Source organism: Chenopodium quinoa, unplaced genomic scaffold (assembly GCF_001683475.1).
Source record: "Chenopodium quinoa cultivar QQ74 unplaced genomic scaffold, ASM168347v1, whole genome shotgun sequence".
NCBI classification, from domain to species: domain Eukaryota; kingdom Viridiplantae; phylum Streptophyta; class Magnoliopsida; order Caryophyllales; family Amaranthaceae; genus Chenopodium; species Chenopodium quinoa.
Genome location: NW_018742980.1, coordinates 1,184,118 through 1,205,867, shown reverse-complemented (window position 1 = coordinate 1,205,867; position 21,750 = coordinate 1,184,118). Strand labels below are relative to the sequence as shown.

At 34.1% G+C, this 21,750-nt stretch overlaps 1 protein-coding gene across 2 annotated transcripts; it reads right to left on the bottom strand.

Annotated features, from left to right (window-relative positions):
* Positions 1-173: 173 nt before the first annotated feature.
* On the bottom strand, positions 174-20,234 carry LOC110729360 (1,4-alpha-glucan-branching enzyme 1, chloroplastic/amyloplastic-like). Of its 2 annotated transcripts, XM_021909092.1 has the most exons (23): positions 19,877-19,948; positions 18,739-19,130; positions 18,192-18,340; positions 17,280-17,485; positions 15,861-15,959; positions 14,003-14,045; positions 13,050-13,109; positions 11,836-11,916; positions 11,523-11,639; positions 11,330-11,413; positions 9,519-9,640; positions 9,184-9,303; positions 8,591-8,720; positions 8,397-8,507; positions 7,841-7,969; positions 7,022-7,125; positions 6,222-6,366; positions 4,635-4,782; positions 4,420-4,520; positions 3,424-3,501; positions 1,608-1,763; positions 938-1,012; positions 174-742 (listed from the first exon to the last, which is right to left on the bottom strand). In XM_021909092.1, exons 4-23 carry the CDS (start codon positions 17,417-17,419, stop codon positions 560-562), a joined length of 2,226 nt encoding a protein of 741 aa, XP_021764784.1. In that variant the 5' UTR covers positions 17,420-17,485; positions 18,192-18,340; positions 18,739-19,130; positions 19,877-19,948; the 3' UTR covers positions 174-559. The 2 variants fall into 2 exon arrangements, with proteins under 2 accessions (XP_021764784.1, XP_021764783.1); XM_021909091.1 differs by lacking the exon at positions 18,739-19,130 and having other exon boundaries at positions 19,877-20,234.
* Positions 20,235-21,750: the final 1,516 nt, after the last annotated feature.

The window sequence follows — 21,750 nt, the reverse complement described above, 5'->3', positions numbered from 1 at the left end:
ATGATGCCACAACTTGAGCTTCTCTAAATTTGAAGTGCTTCATACTTCATGTCCTGAAGGCTTGTTAGGACCGTTCGACGACAAGGAAAAAAAAAAGAAATGAGATGTTGCTATGCTAGATAGTATTATCAGAGTAATTACGACGTATATTATGCTATAAAAAAGAACGATCCTGAAGCAAAAGCACTGCCTTGCATAGATAATAGGATAAAAGTTCTAGGACAAACTTATTCTGGTATTTCTAAAACCCTATTATTGATATATATCCTTGACATAATTTACATAAGGATACTATAAACATTTACAGAGGCTTATAAGGGCAGAGAACAGCCTTCTAAGCCCTTGCGCTCATTCTGCAATGCTTCGTTATTTTACTTTTGCTTTTTCAAAGTCTTCATTCTGTATTTATGAAGCAGTCCATCAGTGGACTCACAGCAACTACTGTAGCCCTTAAATGTGATTTTGAGTGCAAGCTGCCATGAAAATGCCCACAACAGAACCAAGACCCTTCTTCTATATCCCACTACATTATTCTAGATAATAAATCTGCAAATGAAGCTTAATCTTCAGCTGGTTCTGCGTCATCTTCAACAACTAAATCCTGCATAGCTAGTACTGTATCATCTTCTACAAGATCATCTGAAGCTGGTTCTGCGTCATCATCTACTAGAGCATACACCACTGCAGCCCTACTAGGAGCATATACCAAGAAGGAACGGGGTCGATTATCATACGATCCCTCCTGCACACCATGTTTTAGTAAGTTTCAATTGACACGAGAAGTAAGTTCATGTAGCATGATTAACAATGGATATCACTACTGCCTTTGAGATAATTTGGTTCACATAAGAATTCACTTTCACCCCACCCACCAAATTCCAAAAATAAAAAATAAAATACAAGAAACATGCTTGTACACAAAGAAATATCGTCTTACAAAAGTGAAGTGTTCAGCATTGTGGTCAATTCTGTTGAATCCACCAAACAATGGATCATCTGAATCCAAAACAATCTGCAAAATAACAACACAGGTTTAACCATCTAGTTATGACAGACCTTTCAGCAATTTTGAACAATGACGAAAACTAGACTTCTCTGAAGATTTACCATAAGATAAGCTGCTTGAAAATTTTAAATTATACTAATTCTTGCAGACATAAGAGGTGATATAATTCCCTTTTATAATGACCAAGATTTTTTAAGCCTTCAAGGAATAATATTTCTTTTGAGTAAGAATGTAAGATACACTCCAGTCTCAATAACACAGCCAACTGAATAAATGTATCCTATTTCAAGATTCTATGAAGATTTAATGATTTCCCACTTCAAAAAAATTAAAAGGGATAAAAGAAAATTGAACAGTTGAACCTAATGCAGCTAGTTGAATACACAAGAAAATTCTTCCATCATAAATTATGCTTTGCCAAACAGTTCCTCATTCTAACTTAGCAATTCATTAATCAACAATTGAAAACTAACTCCTTTCAGAAGTCTATAGAAGGTATTAGTCTCATACACTAACAATTGAACGGGAGTATTATAAGAAGATACAAACTAAATTAGAGTAACAGAATGAACAATCACATATCCCAAGTTCAGAAGCATACCTTATATTTACCTGGCTTCAAGCAACCAATCTGGTAATCAAAGTAGCTACTCGACCAATGAAAATTGAAAACAAACACCAAGTTTCCCCTTTCAAAAACTATGATCCTATCATCTTCAGCTTTACGTGATATATACTGGTGCTCTGAAGTCATGAACTGCAGAAGACACAGAAATAATCTATGATATTGACTTCATTGTCATGTGGTTTTCCTTAACCAGGATATGCAACAAATTGGAGAAAGAATAGAGCAGAAGCTAATATGCATTTATCTTAAACAGAGGCATATGTACAAAAAATCATTTTCTAGCAACTAGAATTGAAGCAACTAGGTTTGAGGCAGGGGTATCCCATGCACTTACTAAGTGTTTTTTTATGGAGTCTTAATTCTTAAATCTCAAGATTAGGTCTGCTAGAGGCAGGAAGGAGTTCATGCAATCCAAAGTATAGCGATATGGGGCTCTTTTGGCTCACACGCCTAAAAACTGTTAATGAACATCTCATAATTGCAGAGAGGGGAGGGGGGCATTCAAAGGATCATGTAATTCAAAACCACTAATAGTGGTGGATGTCTACTGTTTCCTTGCCACATCCAATAATATCCAAAAATCCCCTCACCTCACAAAAGTATTGTTCATACCTTTGATTGACAAAATCATCAACCTAGTCATTTATAGGTCCGCTAATTTCCTTTCAGACGCTAGTACGAGTAGTACCAGTTCTATAATGATTCTGCTACTTGCATTATATTTTTTTACTGTCCCTCATAGTACTAAAAATGAATCAACCAGCTTCCTTCTGTAAAGGCCATTGAGGGGAAGGAGCTATATACCCAATCTGGTCTTCTGCCTAAACTTGTGTCCGAGACTTGTGAGATTTTGTTTTTCTGCTGACCCAAAAAGTTATTACAAGCAACAAGAAGATAGGCAAGGATTTTTCTTTGGGACTCGTTGCCTCAGAAGTGGCATAAAGATAAATGTTTGTATTAATTAAGATAGAACTTGCAGAGACAAGAAGACAAGTGCATAGAACATTTTAGTTAGTTGACGAAAGACTAATTTGCTACGAGATGATTTCTGAGTCCCAATAAAAGCTCAGTATGGATAAGGTGATTAAATACCTATCATCACAGATCACCAGATGGCAGGCTAATATTAGCCAAGATGATCACTGGATTTGAAAAAATGTGACAACTTACATTCAATTTGAAGACAGGTGTTCACGCATTTCTTATGCGGTCAGAAATGAACGTGTTCCGTGGGGTTCAAGGTAGGTAAGGTAGACATGGGATTAAGGATGAATAATAGCTTTGCAGAAACTTACTGATAGAAAATAAAGTATGTTTAGTGCATGAGGGTAGTGTACACTTCTCGTATTTTCTTTCCAATGGTCTTTTGCTGCAGCAGCTTGGTCCGAGGCAGTTCATACAAAATGTGAGCAAATGTTCAATAATCACCATAAAGTGGATGTGGAAAGGTTGAATGGAATAGTGTTCAGCACTTCTATAAAAGTCAAATAATACACACACAGTGTGAGCTTGGTGTGTGAGTGTGAGTGTGTATTTTGGGTAAGGTGAAGGTCATCCCCTATAAATTGTATACTGTATATATTAATAACACAGGTGTGTGTGTGTGTATAGTCCCTAGTTTTGGGTAAGGTGAAGATCATCCACTATAAATTGTACGAAGTATATTGTATTTGATTCCCCCATCCCATCCCTGGCTTTGTGTATGGTAAAGTTCATCCCTGGTATAGACACAGAATGGCATCCTGTTAGGCAAATAGCTTTCTTTAAAAGAATATGTAAGAAAACATACACCATATTTTTCTTCAAGATGCTGCATAGCTTGATCAAATTCTTGCAGTCCACGATATCTAAGATAGTCTGCATCACCCTGCGTACACCCAAAAAATAAATATCAAATAATAAATAAAAAGCTATTAGGATGGATAGATTACAGCAGCTATTTTCAGAATCTTGGAAAGTTTATAGAGTTAAGTGTTCCACAAACAGGCAGAACTTCATTATGAAATAATAACTCCTGCTCAAAAGTTGAAACCGCCTATTGGGTTTCATCTCCATGATATTTGAAACAAAGACCATCTAGTTCCTATCGTAGCCTGTTTTGCTGTGGAACACTAACAATATTTTCTACTTTCTTGACAGCTTGTGCAAAAATCACTCCCCTTTCTCTCCTCCCTTACAATGGCGATTCTGTCAAGGAAAATTTAGCAAAAACTTTTGAAATTTCAAATTGAGTTATGTTCTATCATTCATCACTCTTTATTTCAGTAAAAGGAAGGGTTGCCTCTGTGAGTTGCAGAGGCCAGTTAAGTTGAGTCATGAAGGGATTATCAATAATTACAATTTGCATCTAATTTTTATAGAATATTGCATCATCTCCAACGCCCTCATCAGTCATCACCACCAAATTTGACAAAAAACCAATCAATCAATCAAAACACAAGCATCAACTTTGTTGCTATTGTTTTAGCTAACCTGAGTACTAGAACTATTAAAATGGACAATTTCCAATTTCATAGACATTACGAAAATTATCTCTTAGCCAATCAATTTTATGTGCTTAACATGTAGTGACTCTTATGCTTAAAATTCAGAAAAAATGAATAATACTTGATGACTTGTATAGAAGTCAACATTGTCCAAAATGGCTTACAACAACAAAACCTTAGTCCCAAAATGATTTGGGGTCAGCTAACATGAATCGTCATAAGGATTCGTACCAAAATGGCTTACAGACAAACAAAAATGCTTCACTACAAAATGAAGCTACTGTAAGTTAGGAATATACCAAGTCAAACCTTCGCCGACATTTATCATAACTGTTATTGTTTCCTGGGACAATTTTACCAGTTGGAAGATGTTGATCCCCTCGTGGAAAATCTATCCACTCTGAAATGTATCAAAAGTTGAATCAGCGCCCGTACAGAACTTAAGATCACATGTGAAAATCGCAAAATTCGAGCAAATATATTCTAATAAAGTCAACAGAATCATCAGTTTTACCTGGGTGGCCAAATTCATTTCCCATGAAGTTGAGATATCCTTCTCCACCCAATCCCATAGTAATAAGTCTGATCATCTTATGTAATGCAATTCCACGATCTATTCGTGGTGTTGATGGTCTATCCACAGCCATAAAATCATACATATCCTGAAATCATTAGCAGGTCAGAAAGCAGAATAAACATTTTGTTTAAAAGAGTAGTGAAAAAAAGAAGAATGATATAAATAGGGAGATAAAAAAAAATATGAGCACATGAGAAAGGGCCTCTACAGCAGCAGTCTGCAGGCCAAAGGTTCACAGCTCAAGGTTAAATCTGCTTGTACGCTGCAGACATTGACAGGAGAGCCATGATAGGGTATCCGTGTATGACAATTTCTAAACATCTGACATCTAATATAAACTGCAAGGGATATATTTTTAAGGATTAAGAGAATGACTTGCACATTAGGGGTACTGATTGACAAGGAAGAATAAAATATGCAATCAGCAGGGTAGGATATCTTCAAGTCTAGAAAGGACTATATATAGGCTTACAGGAGTTACAGTCAACAAAATGGCAGAATATGGGATATTCATTGCTGTCATTATTGTAGCTGCTATATCAGTGTCATAACCAAAAACATCTATTCCTTGAATTATTGTTTTTTCTTCACTAGGGTACAAACTTCATGTTTTCATCATAGTATTTTCATCTCCTAAACTTTTGAAACATTGCAAAGACTGTTTATCATATTCGTGTTTCCAGACATAACCAGTAATCAGTCTGCCATAAGTTAAAAATCATCCAATTAATAAAAGCATTGAACCTACCCCACCCCCACCCCACCCCACCTACCCACTACCCCAAAAGTACAGCAAAATCCCCAAAAGCCCAAAATGAATAAGTCTCTGAGCAATCTACACATTTAACAAAAAAATTATTTTAGTATAATAAGCAAACTATAGTGTAATATGAGTAGAAAAACCACGGGGAAGGAGAGGATCAATGAAGTCATGTATTGCTTCTGCAGCCGAAAGGCATAAAATTAAGAGCACAAATGGAAATCTCACTAATTAGGCAGGATTTTTATTAAATTAGTCCATCCAGAAATGACAGTAAGCGGAATGGGATCAAAGCTGCCTTGATCTCAGGAATGACAAGTCAAATTAAGGGAAATAATGTGATAGTTATGCAATCATTTAGAGGTCAATCCACAATCCTTGAGCGAATCTACCGAGCTATTGTTTTAAAAAATAACAAAAATAAATAATCACCACATAAGTAGCCTGAGCCCAGAGGTACAGACTTACAGTGATATTATTCAAGTAATCATACATGTTCAGTACCGTATGCTTGATAGATAGTATTCATTGATTATTAAACATAATAACTCAATACCCTTACATATCACCATCTTGTTACTATCTAGATGTCATCTGCTTGGAATAAAATAATTGCAAATTTGAGCATCAAACCAAAAGGGGGTTTGACACGGACCCTTAATTTTTGTAGTTTAGCTTATATTACTATAAGAAAGATACCATATAATGCATCTGCAAGAGAGCGTAAAGAAACTGAAACAAATCTGAAACAGGACTCGTCTAACCTTGTCCATCAACCAAAATGCAATCGTTTTGTCACCGACAAGAGCTTGGTCATGACTTTCAGCATATGATACACATTTCTCGGCCCACCGCCGGTTGGTCAATGTGTGAACGATGTCACCCATTCTCCAATCTTCATCTCTTAATCTGCAGATATGGTTATCATACAAAAATGTCAATATCATTAACCATTTCATGTTTAGATGAAAAGACACTTAAGAAAACTTTGCACCTTTTCTAGCAAAAGCTAATAATATTTGCAGATATGGTTATCATTAACTCATTCTCAAATTATTGGTTGGTAAAATTGAGGACATGGGATGAATTCTTCCTCACAAACTGAAAGCTCAATGTTATGCTTCACAATTAAGATATTACATACATATCTGTTACACAGAGTAATAAAAGCATGTCTCCTACAATATATGAAGAAATATCAAGGCTGCCTAAACTAGTTGATTCTTCTTATGTTAAGCCACAGCAGTCAAACTAAGTTCCTTAAAAATTACATAAATAAATGAAGACTGAATGGATTAAACTTTATTTGAGTATATGCCCTGGAAAGGTTTTAAACGAATCAAGTTGACACATATTTTAACTCTGCTATATAACCACTTGACCACTTCCAAATCCTTACCCTAACAATAATGAATGGATGGATAGAAGTCCGTCTAAAGTGTGGTTCTCAAAAAAATTACAGAATTTAATCACATTTGAATAAAAGTCAAACATGATCGCACATGCAAGTCCTATCAACAACTAACATAATATGAATATGATACAGCCACAGGTCAGAACATACTGGAGAAGCTCTATCCATTTATCAGCAATAGCCATATGGAGACGGTAATCAAAACCAACACCACCATCTTGCGTTGGAAGACAGAAAGTCGGCATTCCACTGACCTGTAAGCAGCAGGCAACAAATGTCTTTAAAAACATAATTTAGGAGAATAAAATACACCAAGGTTAGCAGAATACAGCTCTTTTCCCCTTGTGCAGGCCAAAGACAAGCCCTTCCACACATAACTAGAAAAGAAAACATTACATACAAAATAAATAATTATAAAAGGGTTTTTTTGTTTTTTTTTTTAAAAATGCAGAGGTACAGGAACAATAATTTTATAGCCATAATTCACAAATTTTAGAATATGTTCAGTTCTTTTCACCTTCCACTAAGCTAAGCTTGTGCTAACTTATTTAAGATAAGTATAGTTTTTGTAGTTGTGAATTGAACTTAGGTAGTCTTCATTTGATCGTAGTGGAATGGTATCAAATCTTATTTTTTTATGAAACTTGCTTTTTTTAAGGTGAAATGAACAAAGCACAACATAGGCAAAATAATTTTGATCACATAAAAAAGGGGAAAAAATAAAATTATTGATAAAAAGATTTTCATATAAAAATATACACTACATCAAACCGTGAGAAAATGAGTGATATTAATGATCAAAATGTTTGTCCTCGATAATTTCTAAATAAAACAATTAACAAAAGTTTAATTAGCATTTTTGATAATTAGAAGTACATAAAGGAATTAATTCAGACTTTCATGGTCAGCAACAAGTGTTAAAACTCAATAAAATACTAAGCATATATCTTAAGAAAATGAGTGACATACATCTTCACCAATGGCTATAGCCTCAGGAAATAATCCATGTATCATGTCATTCACCAGCATTAGGTAATTCACAGCATCCACATCGGTTGCAAAACCAAAATACTCCTCATAATTTCCGGTAAATGCTACCTACAACAAACAAACAAAAAAAAGAAAAAAAAATCTGTCATCAACACATGATTAGAGACCATCAAAGAGAAGAAGGGTCTACCAGGCAAATGATGCTAACAAAATAATTTCAAATTGAAGATGAAATGCAAGCTTTTATATAATAAAATCTGGTAATTTCTAGATAAAAGATGAATAGATGAGCAAGAACACAAAATACTTTTTCATGACATTTGAATTCTCCAGACAAAAAGAACAGTATATTGAGCAGAGTTTCCATATTTCCAGTTTCCACAGATACTAAAATCAAGATCAGAAATCTTGTTGTCTTCAAGAACAAATTTGAATTTAAAGTCAATATGATGATAATTTGATGTGATAAGTAAAACAAATAAGCGAAATGCAAATTGGAGGTTTTGAAAGAGGGAGGTCAAGTTTTAACTTTTACCTGCAGCCCATGATGAGTGTACATCATTGAAGTTACACCATCAAACCTGAAGCCATCAAATTTATATTCTTCAAGCCACCATCTCGCATTAGATAGAAGATACCTGAGCACCTACTGAAGATGACACATAAATTTACACTGACCAAATATGGAACAGAAAGCATACTACTCACAAAGTGAAGAAGAATACTTACTTCCCAACTTCCATAATTGAAAAGACGAGAATCCCACATCCAATGATAACCACGTGATCCAGAGTGAAAGTAGTGGCCATCAGTTCCATCGAACATGTTCAGCCCATCTAGTACATTGTTCGATGCATGGCTGAATTTCACAAAATATTAAATAAAATTTAGCGAGAATCGTACACAAGTAAAATAAAGATGTATAAGAAAGATCATACATCACAATGGACATGAAATTAAACACCCCAGCAAGTGAATGCAAACATGGTCAGAAGACTCAGAACACACTAGATCAATTGGTTAACCAAACCAAGAACAAACACTAAATATGTCTGCGGTGACTTATTAATACAAAACAATTCAGATTTTAGCTACATCAGAAAAAAAGGCAACCCAAATGGATTCGGGAATTCTTCCATGATGCATGTATTATTCACTTCCATATTGCTTTCAGGCTAGAATTACTTGATTCGCTTCCAAATGACATTTAACTTAACAGAAAAGGAACCAAAACCACCAACGGAGAAAAATGATTTAGCCTTCCATCCTAAAGAAACCTCAAAGCTCAAACCAATGTTCATAAAATCATAATACAGTTTTACCTGTGCACAATATCCATCAAGACGACAATACCAAGCTCGTGAGCTCTATCTATCAAGGACTTGAGATCTTCTGGAGTACCAAAACGACTGCTTGGTGCAAAAAAATTTGTCACGTGATACCTAGGAACAAAATATGAAAGATTAATGCATACACAGATACAGTATATGAGACAAATATTGAGGCATAAAAACGTATCCTAAGCATGCAACCGCCAAGCTTAAGCTTAAGAAAGAATATAAAAAATATATGAGTAAAAGTCTTTTGGGGGGGAAAAAAAAAGAGAGAGAGAGAGAGCGAGAAAGAAAAAGAATCAATAGAGATGTATTAAATGTACCCAAAGCTAGCATAATAGGAATGTTCCTGAATAGCCATTATCTGAACAGCATTGTAACCCAGTTTTTTTATTCGAGGAAGCACATCATCTCTGAAGTTCGCATATGTATTAATGATTGGTTCCTGCAACTCACATTGAGGATATCAAAGCATAGTACAACTTTCAAAAATACAAGAAAATGTAAAAGAAACATGTGAGGAGAACTAAATAGTCAAATTTGTCACAATTCTAATGATGTATTGATGACTTAAGACCCTCAAAGAGGAATGGATACGGTGGAGACCTTTTGTTGGATGACTTGACAATGACAATGATAATGGATGAAAGCAATGATATGAAGTTTCATGTTATCTAAAGTCAAAGGATCTAAGGGAATTTTCTATTCAGGGTAATTTTGCTGAATAGAACCTTAAATATCATCGAAATAAAACAAGATTGCCTTTAAAGTTGAAGAGAACATGAACTGACCCATGTGTAATGGAAAGTGCAGTGTTGGGTAAGACTACCTAAAATTGAATCAAATACGGAGTAATACCGATGGAGAACTTCTCATTCAGAAATACTAAATAAATCAATACCCCATATTACTAAAAAAGACTGCGATGAGGGATTGCAAGCTAAAAACTACTTGAAGAATAAGAAATGAATATCTCCAAATGACTATCAAATAAGTTATACCCCTATTTTTTTATTTTCCATTTGGAATGTGCACACTACACCAGTTTTTCCTTATTATATTTTCTTCTTCAAGACTCTGTTGCGAACACTAAAAAAAAAAATTGTTCTCCTTTTTCTCTTAGTTTTCGACTTTTGACAAATATTTAAAGTGGAAGTACATCTTTCTTGAATGTCTTTGATTAATATGTTGTAGAATACACACACACATGTTCAGATAAAGCATATGGGAGTATTATATTACACTAACAACAGATACAAGGGAAGACCAGCAGTCCCAGACTCCCAGGACTATATTAGAAGCAAGTACAGCTTACAATCTCTTTGAACATCTGACAAGGAGACCACTGACAAAACATCTACATGTTCATTTATTTCACAATAAGATTAATCATGAAGGCATGGTGCACGCCTTTGTCGTAATTCCTATACATTGTTAGACTGTACTACTAGTATAAGAAAGTTAACACAGTTAAGAACTAAAGAACTGCTCAGATACATGATATTGGACTACTAGTATGTCTCAATACCTTACAGTAAAAGCATTTAGGTAAATAAACATAAAAATGAAAAAAGAAAAAAAGGAAAAAAATATAAAAATAAAAAACCTATCACTAGAGTTATTGAAATTTTATGTGCATTGCCGTATAAGATACACTATATCCAAGTTTTACAACACTTAGTGGTCATGTGATTGAGCATAGGGAAGTTACAATTCCAAGGAAATTATTACCTGTGAATTGAAAAGATATTTTAAAATAACTATAGTAGGACTTCCCAAAAAATAATTCCCCTTACTTAGTTGGGACTAGGTGAGTCATCCCATCTACATTATGGAAGTGGAACTTCCCCCAAGAACTAGTTGCACTTCGTATGTTTTATCAATCAAACTGCCTTGTACCTTTCCACTGGTCTGAATATTTTATAACCTATGTATTTACATGTCCGCTAAACAAGCACTTAATTGAACATAGAAGAGCATCTCATCCATCATCAAGGAAACAACTCAGCAAAATATCAAAAATATTAAGTATTTAAAAAAGAAAAAAAAAAAAAGAGAGAGAGAGAGGGAGAAATGTTAAGAAACTGATTCCGTATTTAACATCGTCATTCCTAGGGAGAGAAGAAATGCGCACCGTACTACTCATGCCAATATGCGACTCATAAATTCTTAGTGAGTTTGGTCTCTTTGGTTGAGGGTGCTTGAAAACGTACTTTTCCTATAAGAATTACAACACAGAAAGTATTACTCATGGAAACAGAAAATGAGAGATGTTAGCACATAAGCAACAACTTTTACCATATCTAATATTAAACAGTATTTTTTACCTCTTCTGGTGGGTCATAATAGATCCCATTGTATGGGATTTCACCTGGTGCCTGTACAGAAAATTTGATCCAAGCGGGGATAGAGTCTTTGATTCCAGAAGGAGTGTCCATGTGAATCTAAGAAATCAAATCAAAATTTTAAGAAAAAAGCCATATAATTTTGATTATCAGTATACAATTTTTACAAGCTGATGTGCCAACATTTTCTCCACAAATAAGCTGGATTTCCCCTCTCCTACCCCACAATCTATATTATAATGAACAAACAATACATTATCACATTAATTTCCACAAGCTATAGTTCAAACATTACCTTCACCCGAGAGCCATGAGGGATAGCCGATGAACCATCTGCATTGTTCGGCAAAAAGATTTCCCAAACACCAAATTCATTCTGCATTCACATAAGCAATTGTGGAAGTTGAAGCAGAAGAAGTAAAAACACACCAGTACACAGTAAACAGAAAGAGCTTTAAACTCATTCTCAGATACTAGCCAAGACCAAAATCAGCATCAAAAAGAAGAATACCTACTTTAAAAAGCCCTTATCTTACAGGGCACAACAATAATTTACCTTTTAAAGACACTAGGATACATACCAGAGCACCTAATATTTTCGAAAACAGAAACCAAAGTAAACAGCTAATAAAGAGTTAGAAACAGAAGGTTATCTTATCAGGATCCCAATCTCTTTTAATATGAAACAGGACAAACGTAGAGCAGTAAACAGCTAAACACATGCTTCCTCTTTTCTTTTAATTGCTTTGACTTTCACACTTGCCTATTCACTACTTATACCAGCAATATTTTTAATCATATATTAAATAAAAAATTGTAAAAAGTTGATATTTTAAAAATATACATTGCAACTAATCCAACAATCTATCAGAAATTAACATTTTTTTTACAAAGAAAAATTAAAATCTTTTTAATATATGAGTAAGAAAATATGGTCAAAGTAAGGTGTATGATAGTTTAAAAGTCAAAACATCGCGTTTAAACTAGAACATAGGAAATAAACTACACATGTTTTAAATAGACAGCAGTTCATCATAAAGCTCATTCTCAATGATTGAAGTTAGAAATTGGTATGGCTTAAGCCAGAGCTTCCTCAATCATGATCTTCATCTAGTTATTCAACGTTTTCATTGGATTTTCTTCTTTTTATTTGGAAAAGATGGGGAGAGGATTGGGTAAGGAGATTGATAATTTAGTGATCTGATCTTTTTCGATTTCTCAGAGACACCACCATTAGGAAATTGGCTTCAACAACCAGAGTTCCTACTGGGAAGAAAGCAACTATAACAACAAAGAAGTTCAATAAAGACGTACATACATCAGTAGCACATCAGATAGGTCAACAATTTATCTTTCTTACCCCCCTACCTTAACAAGACCATAATCCAGCATTCCATAGATGTAGTGCAAAAAAAAATATATCACTGAGCACAATTTTCTAAAACAAAAATAGCATTTGAGCTTATCATAGCTTACAGTCAATACAACTGGTCAAGAGGAATAGCATACCCGAGTCATAACATCAGCATTAGGATTCCAATTGTTGAAGTCTCCAACCAAAGATGCTGACTGTAAACAAACAGAAAAATGATGTACATGCAGAGAGAAGAAAGAACAAACAAGTCCCTTAACGACAAAATTCAAGAAAAAGGGTAAAGGATACTATGGGTTCTTATTTTCTTTTACTGACCAAAACAAGAAAATAACAATAAAAAAAGAGAAAAGGACAAATGTAGTACAAATAAGTCAAAGATGACATTGTGACCTAGGCAGTATCAGAAACAGCTCTCAAAAGCCCACAAATTCTTCCCCAATACAATGCACAAAGAGTAAATTATTAAAAAGAAATTAGATAAAACCCATGGCAATACAATTGAGAATCGCCACTCAAACACTACCCCGACCACTTATGGCTAGCTAAACTGCTACCTTGCCAAATACATTTAGTTTTTTTCTAACTAGTATTTTGACCTGATTAAAATGCTAATTGGTACCTAAAACACTACCACTGGACAGGGCCTAACTTATTGCATTGGTACAATAATTTCACCATTGCTGCAATTGCTACACAAGTTACCTACATCAATTGGCTGGCCGCCCAGACCAATTATGCCACAATGCATTTACCCAAAAGGTTAGAAGTGAAGAATTCTTTCTTAATATGTTATAAAATTAAGATATTGCTCCATAGATACGTTAATATTTCACAATGCCATAACCTTAAGTCTTCACTTGTATACTGGCCACAATAAAATCCTTCAAATACTCTTCAGGTTACAAAAAAATCTCTCTAGGTACTCTTATATTCATCTAGCTCTACCCTTTCTTAGTAATCAGCACTAAACAATCTGTACAGGGTAGTTTTCACTCAACATAATAAAACCACAGACCATTTGCACCATGCATTTTTTTTCTATATATGTGCAATGACCAATTAGATACAGAGTCACGGCAAAACAAACCTTTGCTCCAGGTGCCCATTCTCTGTATGTTATCCCTGCAGCACTGCATAATATTTAACAAGAAAATTAAGAGGTGCAAATCAAAAGCAAGAACACTTCTGCAAAAAATGACATCAGTCACTTCACACGATCATTTGTGATGCAAGGCAGTTGATGGACAGATAGTAATGAACTCCAGCGTCTAGAGATTTTGTAAGTGATTTTTACAATTTAAAAAATAGAAATTAAACAAAAAAGGGGTTTTTTACTGATTAATTTAGCAACAAAATAACCTGGCACCAATGTCATAATTCCAGAACAAATACCATAGTCGCAAAGTTAATTGTCATTACTTTTAAGGGAAATACCATAAAACTATGCTACGAAATGATGATCAATGAGCAGAAATTTTAACAGATGACCAAGACCACGGTTACCAAGTCTTAAAAGAATCTCAATCCACATTCTTCAACAGCAACCAGATCCCAATCATAAACTTGTTGACAAAATCCTATGGTCTTCCTTTAATACTTCTTTCCAAGTATCTAAAGTCTTTCAAAATAATATTAACCGGAACACTCCTGCCTCCAAAATAAATCATAGGGAATTGTATACAGCATTACACCTAGGATAATATATAGTTTTTCATAAGACCTTTTATCCAAAACACAACAGCTATAAACAATCTACCACATCGCAAAAAAATATGAAGCACAGATACATAAGCCAAAGTCAAAGAAAAGTAATCTTAGGCTAAGTAGAATAAAGACAAATGATTGATATTACGAATGACAACTTCCAGTACTTAGAATCACAATATTATACAAGCATAGTATTGCTAGGACTTAGTACAGAACAGAGTAATCAAAGCTGAGAAAACAGAGTAACAATGGCAGCCAAGGGATAGTTGTATTGCAAATCAGAGTAACTTACAATACAAGCCTTTTTTCGAGAGGAAGGTTCTCTCCACAACAAACTCCTTAACAAATTTTTGCATGCATTTCCCTTGACCCCAAGCCCCTATTAATACCCAAAATTGAAGCAAGTAACAAACTCTAGAAACAGCTAGCAAAAGGAATCAAATAACAAACTCCATAACTAACTTATTTATGAGTTACTATTTTACCCTCTCCCAACAAAACTGATTTTTCTAACAAAATTCCCTTCTCAACCAATGCACATTCTTTGCACATTCTTGGGCCTCGCATAAGTGAAGCGGATGCTAGGCCTAGCCAGATCCCTTGCAAGTATATACCCCACTGTAGGGGTAAAATTGAATAATATGCTGGACACCATTATGACATCATCTAAAATCATAAACATTTTCAAATTTCAAAGTCAAAGTCAAAGCTATTAGAGGATGCAAATTGGCCAGATAAGAAAGTGACTAAGTGAACATAGGGTTTAAGGGGAAGGATTCAATTAACTAGCTATCTAATTTAATAAAGTACCTTTCAATGATACCCTTGTATCTATTTCTTAAACTTTAACAACCCAACCATAACAAATTTATATTGCTTCCAAAATAGTATTCAAGCATTACTTCCTCCACTGTTGTTAGAGCATTTAATCAACTTAAATTACTCCATTACTTGACATTAATAATTCCAATGTGCTATAATTCAGCAAAAAAAAGCCAATGTAATACTCACGTTGCCATTTTAAATTACCAATGCAATATTACTTGTTTGCTTTAAACACCAAATAACAAACAACTCCTTGATGTGTGCATAACTTCAAAAGACACTTATTACGAAACATAGGGAGTAACATGAATTTCAAAATAAAAAATGGTTAGGAAACAAAAAAAAAAAAAGTTAAACAAACTACATTTCTTTAACTCTAAGTTTCCCTAGGTAATATCCAATAGTATCCATACCTGCGAATGAAACCCATCTTTTCATATCCACGAGAAAATTCCTCCAAGCCACCTTCATACTTGTTAATTTCTTCACGCAATTTTCTGTACATTGAATAGCTACAAAAGACAAACAAACATGTAAATGTCCATATATTTTATTTTATTTTTATTAAATGTGAGCAGCAAATAAACAAGCCAAAAGGAGCGTATCTTAAAAGACAAAACTATACCACGTACTATTTAATCAAATGTTCTCAGGCAAAAAGGAATATTTATAATTAAAGAAGGTGATAAAGTTAGCAATGCAAGTATAAAAGAAAACTAATTCAACTTCTTGAGAAGAAGTCCATTCAATACCAGTGCAAAATTATGGAAAGAATCATAGCGTGACTCCTAACCCAAATCTTATAATTGGCATAGTTGCGTGGACTTGCACTGAAAAAGAAAATTCCCTACATTTGAGATAATGCCTTTCCTGTGAGTTTTAATGTCATAAGTTCTGTCCACTTCAATCCAGTGCATTTGTTTTAATAAAAAATAAAGAACACATTTTATCAGTTAAAAAGTGAAATCTAGTCAAATATTTATTTCTTTTGTATTGTATAAGCTATGTAAGAAGGAGATAGAATCAGAAGTGAGGTTATTCGCAAGAAAATGGGTGTAGCAGGCATTGCAGACAAACCAAGGGAAAAATCGCCTACATTGGTTAGGGCATGTAAGACGGAGACCCGAGGGTGCACCGGTACGAAGAGTGGAAGAGTGGGACCATAGAGGGGTTAAACGATGGAGAGGGGGACCAAAAATGACTTGGTTGGAAGGAGTTAGGAAGGATATGAAGTATATGGGTTTGCATGAGAATAAGGCATTTGATCGTAAGGGATGGAGGAGGAAGATTTTTGTGGATGACTATACAGAATAATCACTTTTGGTTCATGTAGCCGACCCCACTTATGGGATTAAGGCTTTGACTGATTGATTGACTGTATAAGCTATGTAATCCCAGAGATTAAAGATTTCAAGTAGATGAAAATAAAAGATAATTTTTGTATTTGACCATAAGAATAGCCAAAATCAGCTGGATGTACAATCAGAAAAAATAAGCTAGAACACCTGGCTCAGAAAGCAAGCCCACAACCCCACACAGACACACACACTACACAGGCATTTTCTTAAAAATTATATGGTAAAAAAAAACAGATATATTCAAAAGAGGAAAAGAAAGAAACTCCCACAAACATTCACCATCCCTCTTCTTTCTCTCTCAAAAAAAAAAAATATGCCAACCATATTGTTGAATGATTCTTCAAAATGCATGACTCAAAAAAACAAACCTAAACTTCCACTCTTCTCTCCAATGACACTCTCTTAGGCGATGAATAAAGCAACCAGCATCACATGCATAACAAAATATAAAGATAGGAAAATAAAAAATCTCACCGGTAATCAAGATGTGTACGATAATTTTTCAAAAGTGGATCTATCTCATATATTCTCTGCCCATTACCAGATGGGGGAACTAATCTTCTAGTGACAGAATCTTGCACATCTATATCTTCGTGAGTATGAGTTTTAGCCATAGATTTCTTATTAGCCACACTCTCTGTGCCTCCTTTCACAGTTTGTACATGTAAATCATGGACACCCTACAGAGAGAGAAAAAACAGATGCATATTTAAGTTGAATAAGAATGCTTAGATAACTTAAATAGATATTACAGGCAATCAGTATGTGATTTAAACCATAACCAACTCTACTTAGCATTTAACCTTTGGAAAAATAGAAAACATATACTATTGCATGCCTAAAGTGCAGTGGGCTTCGAGACAGCATAACATAGTTGGGAAACCAAAATAGCTACCAGATAGCAACCAAAATAAATAATTAAATAAAAAAGTTTTGGCTCATGTCATGGGATGTGACAAAGTTTTACACTGGCTGTCACTGGCCTACCGAAACCCTCTCCTTTATCCAGGCTTGGGACTGGCAGCAGGAAACCCATTTATGAGATTAAGGCTTTGATTGATTGATTGAAAATAAAAGCTTTCCATTAAGGTTGCAGAGCTTGCAACATTATATCTCCAACTTATGCACAAATGTATGAATAGTTGTTAATCAAATTAATCCTACCACATTCTGGCATAGCTTTTAAGATTTATGAAACTGGTTTTCCCTCCTTAAACAGTAGCCAATTATATATGTTTCTCGATAGCAACTACATTGACTGGTGCAGATGATTCTTGCCATCATTTTTCTTCCCCTAAATTAGGAAGTAAAAGGCATACCCAATTCAATCATCAGCTAGACATTATTAGAGGACACAAAACATTGACAAAGAAACCAAGTCCGCACCTCAGTGTCATTCAAATTTGAATCAGAACTTAAGCCTTCATCAGATGGAGAACCTTCGGCGTCACTGCCTGGAACAAGTACTTTTTGAGATTCCGTCAATGTTGCTGATGAAGAATCAGAATCATAGGGCTTCTGAGCGTAAATCTTCCCTAGAAAAAAGGCCAAAGATCAGAAGTTAAGAGACCAACATATAGGGAGTGGTGATAGTAAGAGGAACAAGAATGACACTTGAACTCTTGCCCCCTATAGCCCTAGAAAACAGATATTGAACAGAACAAAGCATGAAAGACATTAAATAGACAAACAAATGTGCCGATTAGATATGAAATCTGTAATTAAAAAAACCCTATGTATCTTATTCCTCCCCTCAAAACAATTGATGCTTGCATTATTAATTCACTTAAGCTAAAGATCTACACCTTAAATACAATTGTTAGATATTAAACTTGTCAAACAGCACCGCCATTTGTCTGCAATCTCAACAATACCATAAGATTATTTCCCTTGTTATGTATATCTAGTGCCTTTACAGTTGTGAGATGCGGACCTGTTTCTCAGGGGATGCTTCCCAATGATGTCAATCATGATTAGCATGCATTATTCTTCCCACTGACTATGTTTAGAGGCCTCCTTGTCCTCTACTGTCATACCTCTTCGTTTTACTACTCCACTTTTTCTTTGTCAAAATATGTCTCAAGCCTGACCTTCAATTATACAAAAAAGAAAAGAAAAAGATTTCCAAAAAAAGCTGAATGATGGATTGTTGTTGCCATCTGGCCTCTAAGTGCATCAACTAAAAACAAAGATTGGTCATCTGCTATACCACTCTAGCTCAATCGCTTCAAAGACGTCATAAATTTTGTCCACCATCGGACTTGTCCTCTATAGCATTTCCTACTACACCAAATCATGGATCCAACTCGTCAACATTCCTACTTACTGTAAAAAAAAAAAAGCATGCCACTGATAAAGTGATAATACACAAAAAAATAGAGACGGTCATATCAACCAACAACCCAACCTCTCATTATATGAACCAATCAAACACTAACAACTCCTCCAAAATCCTACAACTCCTCCAATCAAACATAAACAATTGGGAAGATCAGAATTGCCCCGTCCTACATCATTACTCATTATATTGTAGTTAAGACATATCCAAACATAAAAAACCAAATTTCTTCCTGAACTAAACCAATACACTACCAATTACCCAAAATTCCTCAAAATCGACATAAAATTCGAAGAACAACAGTGAATTTTTACAATTTCTAATTTCAATTGTACCATCAGCCAACCAGACAACATAATAACAGAACAACGGCTCTCAATTCCAAAAATTCATGATACAATCAAAAGTTTCAAACTCGCATAATGCTTTCCCAAATATCATAAATGCAATGCCAAAAATCCTTAATTCCCCCAAAATCACCCATCCAACATTCAAAATGTCCAACACAATCATGCATTATTCAATACTAACACCAAAAATTAATAACAAAAACCACTAAATCTCGATTTCATGAAATTCACGCAACAAAATCAATGTAGAAATTCAAACAAAAAAAACAAAATCAAATTCAACAACACAAAAAAAACATTTCCAAATATCAATCAAAAATCATCAAAACATATCCAAATTCCAATCAAAATTCAGCAATAAATCAGAGAGAAAGAGTGAATACGAGAAAGAGAAGCGGAAGACTTGTTGTTGATAGGGAAGACAGAGAAAGATGAGCTCCTCCGATTATCGCCATGAAAACAGCTCGACTTATGAATAGACGGAACAGTAGTCGGAAGACGAATTCCAGAGATTGTATACACCATTGTTGAAAATGCTCGAATTCTTGTTGTTGTGAGCTAGGGTTTCACATAAATGGAGAAGAGGAGAGAGAAAGATGTGGAGAGAGAAAACAGGGTCGAGCTTGGAAGTGAGTGAGAGAGAGTGGAAGGAGGAGAAAATAAGAGAGAGAGAGTATCGAAAACTGCCAACCAAAGGGGGGAAGATCTCACATGACACAGAAATCAGAATTAATCAATTTTATTTATTTTATTATTTAATTTTATATTACTTAATATGCAGGAATAATATTGAATTTAAATACGATGTAAGATATTTTTAGTTTATTGAAACGTGTGCAGCAGAGATTGCATGGAGATTGGGTGACTACTCAGTTTGGTCCTACTCGCTCTTTTTACATCTTTCTTCATCCTCCATCGTTTATTTTTTTCTATTTTCGTCTATACTTGTTTTGATTCGATCCGATTCAAGTTTTATTTTACCTAGACGTTTATGATACGTGAATCTTTTGTTGATAGACTTGATACCCATTTTTTTTTTTACCACGAAGTCATATTATGGAGTGTTCACCATATTAGCTTTGATTTTAATGATAGTGAAAATGTATTGTGATTGGATTGTCATGGATTCTATTACGGTGGACTTTTTATACCTTATTTATCTATCATGTTACAGATATGTTTATATTTCATTCATCGATTAACCACAACAATTTTACGAAATTTTGTTGTAATATAATTTGGCCACATTTCTATTTTCAATTGTTACTCCATATGCAATTTTTAGTACGTTTAATGGTGACAAATAAAGTAATTGTAACTTCGTCTTAACATTTTTAAACTTTTTCTATTTTATAATATTTGCAACTAAAGATTATATTTTGGGCACAATTATAGGGGAACAAGTGTGGTGTACATGGAAAGTGATTTTTGTAATGTGCAATTGAGCTAATTGGATGTATTTTAAAATTAATGTAGAAGATAAATAAAAGGAATAAAAGATCAAAAGTGCATGTAAAGTTGGTTGGAGGTAACAACCAATAATATAATAATAGTCACATATCTCAACCTTTTACAAAGTTCAAGCAAGCTCTTATAAATAGTGTGCAGACATTTATACCCTTAATAATGTTTGTTTCTCTATTTTCTAAAAAGTTTAAGCAAATTCTTATGAATTATGTGCACACATTTATACGCTTATAAATGTTTGTTTACTTATTTGTCCTCATTAATGTTACAAACTCTTAAATGGACCTGATTCACACTAATTTATTTGTGGACCACTAATATTAGAGACACTATGGTTGTTTTATTAATAAATATAAAAAGGTCACTTTATTAAAATAAAGGTTATTATGTTGAAATAAAAATCATTGTGGTTTTATAAAGACTATAAAAGGTTTTTTTTTTTTTGTAATGAAATTTTTTATATAGTGGTCAATATGAATAATAAAGGTTACTATGTTAATATTAGGGTCATTATGTTTAACATAATGTCGTACTTCAGGTTCACAATAATATTAAAGTTCACACAAGTTTTAATAAAGGTTACTATGTTAAAAATAAGGTTATTATATTAAAATTAGGGTTACTATGTTCCATATAACGTCAGTTGCGTGCGTATAAACCTCATGTTCACAAAAATATTATTGTGGATCAGGTCCACGCAAGTTTTTTCCAATAAATGTTAAGTGTCAATAGCTAAATTTGTGGCATAAGGTCAAACTAAAAGAGGTCTCGGACATGACAAGCTATAGCG

Coding starts and splice junctions, on each gene's coding strand:
- LOC110729360 (XM_021909091.1), bottom strand. CDS start 20,018: ATGGTGTATACAATCTCTGGAATTCGTCTTCCGACTACTGTTCCGTCT. Junction 13,110..14,002: donor AATGGGCACCTGGAGCAAAG/GTTTGTTTTGCC, acceptor GTTTGTTTACAG/TCAGCATCTTTGGTTGGAGA. Junction 8,508..8,590: donor TCAATTATGGAAGTTGGGAA/GTAAGTATTCTT, acceptor CATCTTCAGTAG/GTGCTCAGGTATCTTCTATC.